This window comes from Xenopus laevis, chromosome 8S (genome assembly GCF_017654675.1).
Source record: "Xenopus laevis strain J_2021 chromosome 8S, Xenopus_laevis_v10.1, whole genome shotgun sequence".
NCBI classification, from domain to species: domain Eukaryota; kingdom Metazoa; phylum Chordata; class Amphibia; order Anura; family Pipidae; genus Xenopus; species Xenopus laevis.
This window is the reverse complement of record NC_054386.1, coordinates 76,158,967-76,171,905: the sequence shown is the minus strand read 5'-3', so window position 1 is coordinate 76,171,905 and position 12,939 is coordinate 76,158,967. Positions and strand designations below refer to the sequence as shown.

The 12,939-nt window shown below is 41.5% G+C and overlaps 1 protein-coding gene across 1 annotated transcript in view; it reads right to left on the bottom strand.

Moving 5' to 3' along the window:
• Positions 1 to 12,931, bottom strand: part of stk26.S (serine/threonine kinase 26 S homeolog) — a 50,144-nt gene extending 37,213 nt beyond the window's left edge. The window contains exon 1 of the mRNA XM_041575100.1: positions 12,666 to 12,931. Within this exon, the coding sequence (XP_041431034.1) occupies positions 12,666 to 12,707 (42 nt within the window). The 5' untranslated portion in view covers positions 12,708 to 12,931. The remainder of the gene's footprint in view (positions 1 to 12,665) is intronic.
• Positions 12,932 to 12,939: the final 8 nt, after the last annotated feature.

Genomic DNA, 12,939 nt, shown 5'->3' with positions numbered 1-12,939 from the left:
CGCATGCGCAGTAGATCCGTACCGGCGAAATGCTCCTACTGCGCATTCGCCAAAAACGACGGTCAAAGCAGGAAGAAGATCGCTTGGGAGAAGATGGTGTCTATGAACTCCGTGGACTCGACCTGCCCAGAGGGGTAAGTAACAAGTTAGGGGCATTTGCCCAGCGGGACAGGTAGGCCAGGGGGAGGAGGGAGGGGGAAGCAACACAGGGGAGGGGGGAGGGTTTTTGCTCCCAGGGGGTTTCCTTCTCCTTTAACCACCACACAGGTAACAAAATGTTGATTGCACAAGTGGAGGCAATGTATTCGGATAGGGAGGAGCACATGTCATATGTTCAATATGGTACCAGTATTAAATGTATATTTGCAAATGCAAGGAGTTGGACTGGTAAAATGGGAGAGCTGGAGGTGCTGGTGGGAAAATATGATGTGATTGGTGTGGCCAAAACATGGCTGAATGACCATGACTGGGCAGCTAATATCAGCGGCTATACTTTGTTTCAGAGGGACAGAGGAGGGGGTATGTCTGTTTGTTAGGCTGGATTTAAAAGCTTATATATAGAAGGAGGTTATGTTAGAAAATAAGAGGGCAGAAGTCTTATGGGTAGAGTACTTCACCAATTGTAAAGAGTCCAGCAAATTGTAGGTGTATGCTATAGACCCACTAATGTAAGTGAGGAGGAGGAGGCTAATCTCCTGATGAAAATAGAAAAGGCTTTTAGTTTGGGCAAGTAACGATAATCATGGATTTTAATTACCCAGATATTGACTGGAGCAACAGTACTGCCAGATCAGTTAATGGGAACAAGTTTATAAACTTGTTGCATGACAATTTTATGATACAGGTTGTTGAGGAGCCTACCAGAAAAAATGCTATTCTAGATCTAGTGATCTCAAATGATCCAGAACTTATAGCAGATGTGCAAGTCATTGAACCCCTGGGTAAAAGTGACCATAATTTTATATAATTTAATGTCTGGTGCAAAAAAACAAATATACACTGGGGCAACAAAAACCATGAATTTCAGAAAAGCTAATTTTAGTGCCTTGATGGCAGCCCTTCAGAGCATTGACTGGGGCATTAAGTTTTCAGCTAAAAACACAGAACAGCAATGGTTGTCATTTAAAATTATATTAAATGTATTCCCTATGTGGCTTAATATAGAAGGAAAGAAGTTAATAGGAAAGAAGAGAAAGGCATTTAAAAACTACAAGTCTGTGGGGACAGAAGCTGCATTTAATGAATATAAACACTCTAAAAAACAGCAATCCGGAAGGCAAAGAAAGGAAATGAAGAGTTCATTGCAACAGAGTCTAAGACTAACCCCAAAAAGTAAATTAATAGTAAAAAGATGCGGGTTGAGAATTTTGCGCTTTTAAATAATGGTACCAGTATGGTTCTAACAGATATACAAAAGGCAAATGTGCTAAATAAGTTATTTTCTTCAGCGTATACAATAGGAATCAGACTATACAGGCTCACTTCATAGCCACACTGATGGCTCAGCTCAATCAAGTCAGTGGCTGACTCAGGATATGACCCATAAAGCTTTAATAAAAATTAATGTAAACAAGGCTCCAGGGCCTGATGGCATACATCCGGGTTCTAAGAGAGCTTGGTTCAGTTTTAGACCAGCCCCTATTTCTGATTTTCACAGATTCGCTTTCATCTGGTATGGTATCTATGGATTGGAGAAAAGCGGATGTCATTTCAATATTTAAAAAGGGATTACAATCTCAGCGTGGCAATTATAGGCCAGTAAGTTTGACATCTGTGGTGGGCAAATTAATTGAAGGTTTGTTAAGGGATCACATTCAAATTTTTGTCCTAGTGGATGGCATTATGAGCAGCAATCAGCATCGCTTTATGAAGGCTAAGTCATGTCAGACAAATTTGATTGCTTTTTAGGATGAGGTAAGTAAGATGATGGACGGGGGGGGGGGGGCAGAAGATGTGATCTATTTGGATTTTGCCAAAGTGTTTGATACCGTGCCCCACAAACGACTGCTTTCTAAACTAAGGTCTGTTGGGCTTAATTAAGTCATTTGCACATGGATAGGAAACTGGCTACAGGATCGGGTATAGACGGTGGTTGTTAATGCGACATTCTCTGATTGGAGTAAGGTTCTAAGTGGGGTCCCTCAGGGCTCTGTATTGGGTCCACTTTTATTTAACTTGTTCATTAATGACTATGGGGAGGGTACTGTAAGTAATGTATCAGTGTTTGCAGATGACACAAAACTATCCAGCCCAATTAATTCCATCCAGGATGCGGCATCCTTGCAACATGATCTTGACAAACTGGTAATCTGGGCAGCCAAGTGGCAAATGAGATTCAATGTTGATAAATGTAAAGTCATGCACCTTGGATGTCAAAATATCCAAGCCACTTATACCATTAATGGGACTGAACTAGGCAAATCCATAATGGATACGGACCTTGGTGTCCTTGTAGATCATAAACTTGGCTGTAGCAAGCAATGCCAGTCAGCAGCATCACGGGCAAATAAGGTCTTGAGCTGTATTAAAAGGGGCATAGATTCACGGGACTGTATAGAGCACTGGTAAGACCCCATCTAGAATATGCCGTACAGTTTTGGTCTCCAGTGCTCTAACAGGACATTATTGAATTAGAGAGGGTCCAGAGAAGGGCAACAACGCTGGTAAAAGGTATGGAAAATTTTAGCTATCGTCAAATTAGGGATGTTAACGCTGGTGAAGAGGTGCTTAAGGGGTGATATAACTATGTATAAATACATATAATAAACTCTCTAATGCTTTAACAGTAGGTCTTTCCAGCTTAGAAGAAAAGGTTCCATCTAAATATTCAGAAGGGTTTTTTTTTACAGTAAGAGCTGTGAAGCTGTGGAATTCTCTCCCTGAATCAGTGGTACAGGCTGATACATTAGATAGCTTTAAGAAGGGGTTGGATGGCTTTTTAGCAAGTGAGGGAATACAGGGTTATGGGAGATAGCTCATAGTACAAGTTGATCCAGGAACTAGTCTGATTGCCATTTTGGAGTCAGGAAGGATTTTCCCCCTCTGAGGCAAATTGGAGAGGCTTCAGGTGGGGTTTATTGCCTTCCACTGGATCAACTAGCAGTTAGGCAGGTTAAAATAGAGTTCAAAGGATGGACATATGTCTTTTTTCAACCTAACTTACTATGTTACTATTGTAATGAAATCTGGCAATGAATTGGATGATAACCAATAAATAAAGCAACAAAAAAAATGGTATGGGGACAAAAAGCAGATTGCTATTCTGTTTAGAAAGAGTAATTTACTAAACACCTAGCTATTAAAAAGTGCTTACCATCAGAGTTGCCAACATTTCACCAAAAAACCAAAGTATATTCAAAAAAATATCCAAGCAAATATCCTTATTTTTTTACTGTTTTCACAAAATTGAAGTTAGTTTAATGTCCGTGTCTCTGGGGTTTTAGTTTGGCAGCTCAGTAAACCAGGATAATTCCAAACTGTTACAATTTGCTACATTTAGTTCAAACAATTAATGCAGGGCTGTCCAACTGTCCCACATGTGGCCCGCGACCCCCCCCTTCTGTGGCCCCCCCACATGCTGTGTCTGCTTACCATATGTAAAATTTAAAAGGTATCACTACAGAGATGAACTGGCCCCTGCATTGTTTAAACCTCAAATCCCATGTATTGTTCACACCTGTGACACCTCTATTGTTCACATCATAAAACCCTGTACTGTTCATACTGGAGACCCAGACTGAAACTGTCCACATTGTTCATCTGTTCACACCTTATTCAAAATGCTAATGGGGAACCAGCACTGTGTCACTGTATGTAGTACATATTAGACTGATAGCTTTCCCTGTCTCCAGCTCTGTTCTGCTTCACTCCGTGTGTGCCATTCTCTGCTTGCCCAGTGCTGCTTGTGTGTGCCATTCTCGGCTTGCCCAGTGCTGCTTGTGTGCGCCATTCTCGGCTTGCCCAGTGCTGCTTGTGTGCGCCATTCTCGGCTTGCCAGTGGCTGCTTGTGTGCGCCATTCTCGGCTTGCCCAGTGCTGCTTGTGTGCGCCATTCTCGGCTTGCCCAGTGCTGCTTGTGTGCGCCATTCTCGGCTTGCCCAGTGCTGCTTGTGTGCGCCATTCTCGGCTTGCCCAGTGCTGCTTGTGTGCGCCATTCTCGGCTTGCCCAGTGCTGCTTGTGTGCGCCATTCTCGGCTTGCCCAGTGCTGCTTGTGTGCGCCATTCTCGGCTTGCCCAGTGCTGCTTGTGTGCGCCATTCTCGGCTTGCCAGTGCTGCTTGTGTGCGCCATTCTCGGCTTGCCCAGTGCTGCTTGTGTGCGCCATTCTCGGCTTGCCCAGTGCTGCTTGTGTGCGCCATTCTCGGCTTGCCCAGTGCTGCTTGTGTGCGCCATTCTCGGCCTGCCCAGTGCTGCTTGTGTGCGCCATTCTCGGCCTGCCCAGTGCTGCTTGTGTGCGCCATTCTCGGCTTGCCCAGTGCTGCTTGTGTGCGCCATTCTCGGCTTGCCCAGTGCTGCTTGTGTGCGCCATTCTCGGCTTGCCCAGTGCTGCTTGTGTGTGCCATTCTCGGCTTGCCCAGTGCGGATTGTGTGTGCCATTCTCTGCTTGCCCAGTCCTGCTTGTGTTGCCACTCTCTGCTTGCCCAGTGCTGCTTGTGTGCCATTCTCTGCTTGCCCAGTGCTGCTTGCATGTGCTATTCTCTGCTTGCCCAGTGCTGCTTGCGTGTGCCATTCTCTGCTTGCCCAGTGCAATTCTCTGCTTGCCCAGTGCTGCTTGCGTGTGGCTTTCTCTGCTTGCCCACTGCTGCTTGCATGTGTCATTGTCTGCTTGCCCAGTGCTGCTTGTGTGTGCCATCCTCTGCTTGCCCAGTGCTGCTTGTGTGTGCCATTCTCTGCTTGCCCAGTGCTGCTTGTGTGTGCCATTCTCTGCTTACTCAGTGCTGCTTGTGTGTGCCATTCTCTGCTTGCCCTACGCTAACTGTGGGATATAAGCCTGTTAGGGATTTGTTCTTGGGGTTTGTTAGCATTTGGAAATTGTTGTTAAGGGCCCCTAAGGTGTTTAATAATGTGTTGGGGGTTGTTGTTTTATCCACAGGGGAGGATGAGGCATATGGATTTAAGGGTATGTTTTTATAATCAGTTTTTCACATATGAGTGATTTCCCTGCAGTGAGCACCAACCATTTGGTTTTTTGGTGTGCTACCACCGTTAATGTGGAAATGATCTTAAAAGTTCTTGTGGTAATATCGGTGTGGTTTAAAAGGGGGAGTGGCCAACACTGACTTCCATTATCGGTCCTCCACCACATAGGCCAGTAAAATGTTGGCCCTCGGTACCACAGAAGTTGGAAAGCACTGAATTAGTGTATACATTTCTCGGTAGTATCCGTGGAATATTAGCAACTATTGTATCAATTCTAATGGCTGCATTTAAAGGAGAATTCAACCTGTAATAAAAAAAACCCTCCCCCCACCCCCTCTTTCTCCCCCCCAGCCTTTTTTCTCACCCCTCCATGCAGATTCTAGCCTCGGAGTTCACAGAAGCTATCTTCTTCATCTTCTCTGGTAATCTTCGTGTCTTGACGGAAGTTTTGGTGCATTTTTCAGTCCCGAACAACTGCACATGCGCAAGTCACGAAAATCTCCGAAAATTTTTTGGAAATTCTCTTTACTTTCGGCACATACGCAGTTGTTCGGGACCGGAAATTCACTCCAACTGCACCAAAACTTCCGTCAAGACACGGAGATAACCGGAGAAGAAGATGTCTGTGAACTCCAAGGCCAGAATCTACATGGAGGGGTGAGTAAAAAATTAGGGGCATTTGCCTGGGGGGGGGGGTCTAACCAGGGTAGGGGGGAGGGTTTTTTTTTCTCCTTTAAAGGCAGCCTTAGAAAACTGAAGAGATTTTTCATAGGTGAACAACCCCTTTTAATATTAAATATGCATAATGATTCCTGATTTACAGAAAATCTTTAAAGGGGACCAGTCACCCAACAAAAATTATTCCAAATCCTATTTTATCATGTCAGTCAAGCAAAATGAACTTTACTTACACTGTATACATTATTTGAATCTTGTTTCCATCAGTCTGGGAATTCATAATTATAACAAGCAGGCAGGAGCCATTCTGTGGAATCTGTTAAGACAAGCCTTGCATCATCTCAGAATCATGTTTGTGCACCAGAATGGGGGTCCTGATCTCCATCCCCATGTACTGGCTACACAATTAAATGGTTGAGAACTGGGGGAATGTGGGGAGAGCACCGACATCTAGGAAGTGCCAAGGTATGAATACTTTAATAGAAAAAAGAATTTGGATATAATGTTTAATTTGAAAAGGACTTTTATTATACAGCTTTTTATGTCTGGGTGACGGGTCCACTTTAAGTAATGCTAAAGAACTGCTACAAAAGCCTCAAACAGCTTTAATGCAATGCAGTTCTCTATATCTGCAAGTAAAGTACCGCATGTGATATATTGGCAAACTGGAAGTAGAGATAATGCAATGATACAAGGTGCAATATATTTGTTACATCTTCTAAACGACAGCATATACCCTACCATAGACATTAATGTGCATTGTCTTGGATAAAACATGCAAATCGCATAATCAATCAATGTGCATCCGAATGGCATTTTTGAGTGATACGAGTGTTTTAACCAAGATATTTCTCAGTAATATCTATGTGCTGGCATTTAGAAGATGATAATATATATTATCTATATATAATCTCTATCTATATCGATCGATCCATCTACCATCCATCTACCATCCATCTACATATATATATTGTATATATATTTCTCGATCTCTCTTACCTCTATATATAGCATCTTCTAAATTCCAGCATATACCCTACCATAGATATCACCTTGTGGCATTGCCCTTATGATGCATTGGCACTAGACAGGTTAATCTCTACTGGAGAAGAATTGGTATACTAAAAAAAATACAGAAAATGCTCTAGAAATATCTGTGTGCTGAATCTGACCTAGACACAATCTGCACAATAAACAGTTTTACACACAGTTTAATAGCAAAGTTTTGACCTTGAATGTGAAAAAAATCTTACATGAGGTAATTCAACACTATACTTTTTAGACGCCTATGATTACTTTAATATAACCTTTATATTTCAGTGCATTAAAATCTGCTTTGCAGCAATAAGAATGTATTTCATTTGAGTCTATATTGTTTAATGTCACTATGTGTAATTACGCTCAGAACTTTCTTCCACTGGCCATAAAATTAATGTAATTGTTCCTGTTCCTACACCAAACCGCAATTAAGCACACCTTTTATACCTGTAAACCCGTAATTGATGCAGCGCACAACGAAACAGCAAAGATGTTGCATACCAAAAACCTTGTTTTTGTATAAAACGTTAATTAAAAAATGACTGAGGTCTGCCATGTTTCATGCTTACGCAGAAACCTATATAAACAAGTATGGGATCTGTTATCCAGAATGCTCGGGACCTGGGGCTTTCCAGATAACAGATCTTTGTTATTTGGATCTTCATACCTTAAGCCTACCAGAAAATCATGTAAACTGTACATAAATCAAATAGGCTGGTTTTGCCTCCAATAAAGATGAATATCTTAGTTTGGATCAAGTAAAAAGTACTGTTCTATTACTACAGAGAAAAATGAAATCATTTTTTTAAAATTTGGATTCCTTGGATAAAATGGAGTTTATGGGAGACGACCTTTCCGTAGTTCCGAGCTTTCAGGATAACAGGTTTCCGTATAAAGGGTCCCATATCTGTACCTGATTATATGCCAAAACATTTTAAAGCGTTACCCAAGTTTTGCCAGTAGTTAAAAACTGTCTGAAAAATCATAAACATGGGATTGTGATACAATGAATGTGATACAATGAATAAGTTAAGATTTAATTACAGGCACTGGGTCTAGTATTAAGAAAGCTAAGAAGAGCACACAAATTAGATACATGAATAGGTGTAATCATGTGGATCCACACCTGAGCCACATTTTTACACACAAGCTGCCAAAGCCACAACCCAGTCTGCTACCTGCTGCCCACTTTAAAAGAGAGAAGTGATGTAATCAGAAAACCAAAAGCTGCATCATCAGAAGGTAGGCAGAAAGCTAAAAAGGAGGTAAAGAAGTTTGAGAAAATGTTCTACAAGACCCCCCATCTATTTACATGTTTGCATTGGCAGGACACTTTAACATACTTAACACTGTAAAGTCTTCATGTAATTGTGAAGCATCAAGGTAAGCAGCCCATAACATAGGACACTATATAAAACGGCTGTGCAGTATGCTGATGCATTATAAAGGACAATGATAATACTGAGGATCTGGACATGTCATCCAGACATAAAAATCTGTAGAATAAAAGTCCTTTTCAAATTAATCATGAAATCCAAATTCCTTTTTTTATTAAAGCATAATAAGCTCATTAAAACATCTCAGCTGTCAATCAAATATTACCTGCCCCTCCTCTATGCCCTGGGCATAGAGGCAGGGCAGACAATTACTTTCACTTTTTATTCAGCACTAGAAATTGCTGCTCTCCCCACATTCCCCAGTTCTCTTCACCATTTAATTGTGTAGCCAGGGCATGGGGATGGACATCAGGTCCCCCATTCCGGTGCACAAACAAGATTCTGAGATGATACAGGACTTATGATTCTAAGGTTGACAGGAAAATTCTAATAGGTGATGCACCCTACTTATTTAACAACAATAATTCATAAGAAATTGTACTAAAAAAGGTTTTAAAGTGCCAGTGCCGTTATAACCACAATAACTTTTCCTGAGTACTTTGAGATCGAAAAGTTTGAAAAAAACCGACGTACTATTGGTGGGGTTCTTTTTTCTTTTCCTGTAAAAAAATTTTGTTTGTTGTTCTGACTTTGTCAGACCTCAACTAATAGTTGTGAAAGAATAAAGGCACCTTTTTTGGGTTATATGATACAAGACTTGTCTTAATAACAGTGTCCACAAAATGGCTCCTGCCTGCTTGTTAGAATTATGAATTACAAGACTGATGGAAACAAGATTCAAATCATTTATGTAGTGTAATTGTAGTTAATTTTGCTTGACTAATGTGATAATTAGGATTTGGAATCATTTTTTTGGGTGACTGGCCCCTTTAAGTTAAAACCATGAAGCTTATCTGAAACTTTGGCCAAGAGCTTCTTGATGCTCACACTTTTTGAAGGCACATATTTTACGTACAAACATCTCTTTCCACTGCAATTAAACTCAAGGTTCTGGACTGATATTGTCTTAGTAACAATATCCTACATGAAGGCAACGCCAACTGCATATAAGAACATTGGTTGCACACAGGTGTAACCCTAACAATAATTCCAGCAGTGATGTTCTCAGGTGGGTGCTATGATTAACATGTGTGCTCTCTGTAAAAGGGATTGAGAACTTGATACTGGCTCAGTTCAGGCTCCTCACTGAAAAATATTAAATCTCAGTATAAATATTATAAAAATGTTAAAGTACAATTGAAGTGTCAGACCACAAGCACCATGACCATTTAGTGACTGTAAGACTCATTTTCGTCAGACTGGGCTTTTCTTTCTTTTAACGGACATAGCAGTAAGTTGCATATTGCAACCTTGAGCGTCTCATGTTACTAGAGGAGGAAGAAATCTTGAACAAATTGCATTGCAACGTGTAAAAAAAAAAAAAATCAAATACAAACTCATTGTGGCCAAAGCATAGAGGTATGCTAGATATGAGACTTTCAATTGTGGGCAGAATTTGGAATCAAAGCAAAGACATGGAGATATATAACTGGAGGGTAGCAGGCACCACCCTGGTTTGGCATTAGATATGGAACAGTTACAGTATTTTGCAAGAACACCAGCTGCACTTGTACGCTTAATTTACACTGAGTCTAGACCCACCAAAACAGGAGTTTAAGTAACAGTAACAAAAAAAAAAAAAAAAAAATTATATATATATATATATATATATATATATATATATATATATATATATATATATATATATATAAAATAAGGAATTAGAATATAATGTACTGTTGTCCTACATTTGTAAAACTGTTGTATTCACTTCAGAAACACAACCAGTTTATAAACAAGCTGTGTAGCCATGGGGTAGCAGCCATTCAAAGCTGAAAAAGGAGAAACGGCTACAGCAGTGATCCCCAACCAGTAACTCGTGAGCAACATGTTGCTCTCTAACCCCTTGTATGTTGCTCTCAGGGTCTTCAAAGCAGGTGCTTATTTTTGAATTCCAGGCTGAATTCCAGGCTGGGAGGCAAGTTTTATTTGCATAAAAATGTAATTATATAGTGCCAATTAGAGCCCCTTTCCCCACATAGGGGCTACCAAATAGCCAATCATAGCCCTTATTTGGCACTCAAGGGACTATGCTTGTGTTGCTCCCCAACTCTTTTTACATTTACAGGTAAAAAAAAAAAAAAAATTGGTGACCCCTGGGCTACAGAATACACAGCAGATAAGCTCTGTAGTATAAAATTGGATAATTCAGAACTTAACGGTCATCTACTGTGTATCCTGTGCTTAAATGGCTGCCGCCATGGCTACACAGCAGCTTGTTAAAGAACAATAGTTATTTTTCTAAAGCAGGAGTGCCCATACTTTGCTAATGTGAGGTCTACTTTCTGTGATATTGTCCCATTATGATCTACATCCATAACGCATTGTTAGCATTCAGTTCCACGGCAAATATTTATTAAATATTGATTTATGAGAAACTGTATATTGCAATGTAAAAAAATTTGGAAAGGCGGCACTCCAAGGCAATGTCAGTCTATGACCTGTTGCAATAAACCACCTTTTTCTCTTTAATCGGAGTGCCGCCTTTCCAAATTTTTTTGCAAGTCTGATTACAGTGGGAACGCTGGTGACTGAGCTCCCGATAGAGCTGGAGCGGCCAATCCACCCCCCCCCTTCCACTTCATATGTATATTGCTATATTTAACAAAAAAAAAACTATTATGTTATCGTAAAAGGAATGTAAAGGCAATAAAATAAAATCCCATTTTAACTTTCTTTAAAGAAAAAAAAAAAAAACCTATCTCCAATTTACTTTAATTAAAAAATGTGCACCATTTTTATAAAAAACCTGACTGTATGCAGTGACATTCTCCCTTCATTTACTGCTGTGGATAGGAATTGTCAGACGGTCCCTAACTGCTCTGCAGGGAAACAATCATACTTATGAACAGCAGGGGGAGCCCCCGCCTTACTTCCCAGCCATGCAGAACTCAACTTTGCTTGTTTCCCTGTTTTGATCATTTATGACGATCCCTAAGCAGACCACACTGAGCATGTGTGTAGTCTTGGTCTTGCAAAGATGTTTAACAAAGTTACAAGATGGTGACCCCCTGTGGCCAACTTTGAAAGCATAAATCGTTTGTTTGGTTAGGCTTGTGGTGCAGTAACTTCATGTTTATGTTTAGCATTCAAAATACAGCATTTATAGCCTTATTCTATTTTAGACTTTACTTTCCTTTTAACAAAATAAATAAGTGAATGAAAAGCATGAAACAGGAGGGTGATTTAGACAAGCTGTTTGTTGACAGCGTCTTGAGATCTACTGATCACCAGCTACTGGCAGATCCAGATCTACTGATCACCAGCTACTGGTAGATCCAGATCTACCTTTTGTGCACCCCTATTCTGAAGCAAACACACACGTTGTACTAGCGAAAGGCAACACTACATCCTTTAAAATACTTTAAATGTTTTGGTGTTAGGGTTCCTTTAACTCAGTGGTCCTCAACCAGTAGCTCATGAGCAAACATGTTGCTCTCCTACCCCTTGGATGTTGCTCTCAGTGGTCTCAAAGCAGGTGCTTATTTTTGAATTCCAGGCTTGGAAGCGAGTTTTAATTTCTTAAAAACTAAGTATAGTGCCAAGTAGAGCCTCCTGTAGGCTTCCAGTCCACATTGGGGCTACCAAATAGCCAAGCACAGCCCTTATTTGGCACCCAAGAGACATTTTCATGCTTGTGTTGCTCCCCAACTCTTGTTACATTTGAATGTGGCTTATGGGTAAAAAAGGTTGGGGACCTCTGCTTTAACTGGTGACATTAGTTTGGCTGGGGTTTTTTTTTTATATCGTCCCTTTTCAAAGGTTGGACAATGCAAAAAAGAATCCAGTCAGCCGCCTTTGCCTGAGCATCAGACACAGGTACTGAGCGGTCCATGGAAGTCGTAGCTGAGGGGTCGCACAGGCGATATCATATCATTGATCTAATGACGTAACAGCCGTGCAACATGTCTACATTACACAAGTTCAGCGCTAACGGGATGGTAGGGAAACCCGTACTTGTCTGTGCCAGAACTACAACATAGATTCAAGGTAACAAACAGAAATATCTCTCTGGAAGTGGAAGAGACCGCTTGTGCCCCGGCTATTGGTTCCGCCACTGTCCAGTTCTTGAGGTTCCATTTCTATATGACACTAGCAGAGAGTGCAGGCTATACGTACAGACTATGGCCAAGCTCCGAGATCAGGTGATCCCAGCCCTTGCAATTCTGCCCAGGCTATAACTACAGGTAGTACCAATCGCCGAGCTGTGCCCAGGCTTTGCTAAAGATCCTGTGTCTGCGGGTCCCATGAAATGTCTCCCGGCTGATAACTTTACGCAGGAATCTGGTAAACTGGTTTAGCGTGCGCTGACTCACCTGCATCCCGGGGACTAGCACGGCTACCGGGGAGTGAGCCATGACGGGCGGCGTCGAGGCCTCCTACTCCGGCTTGGCGGTGGGGTGCGGGCGGGAATTGCGGCTTCCCGCTGCTGCTCACAAACGACTCTGTCTATACGGGGCTATCCGGCTGCAGTCCGACACTGTGACCATTTCTCGGTAAAGGTCCAAGAACCGAAAGCCTGAGAAAAAACTCAGCGAGCTCGAGGCGCCATATTGGGAGAGGACTGAAGGCTGCAGCTGAAACCGCGCA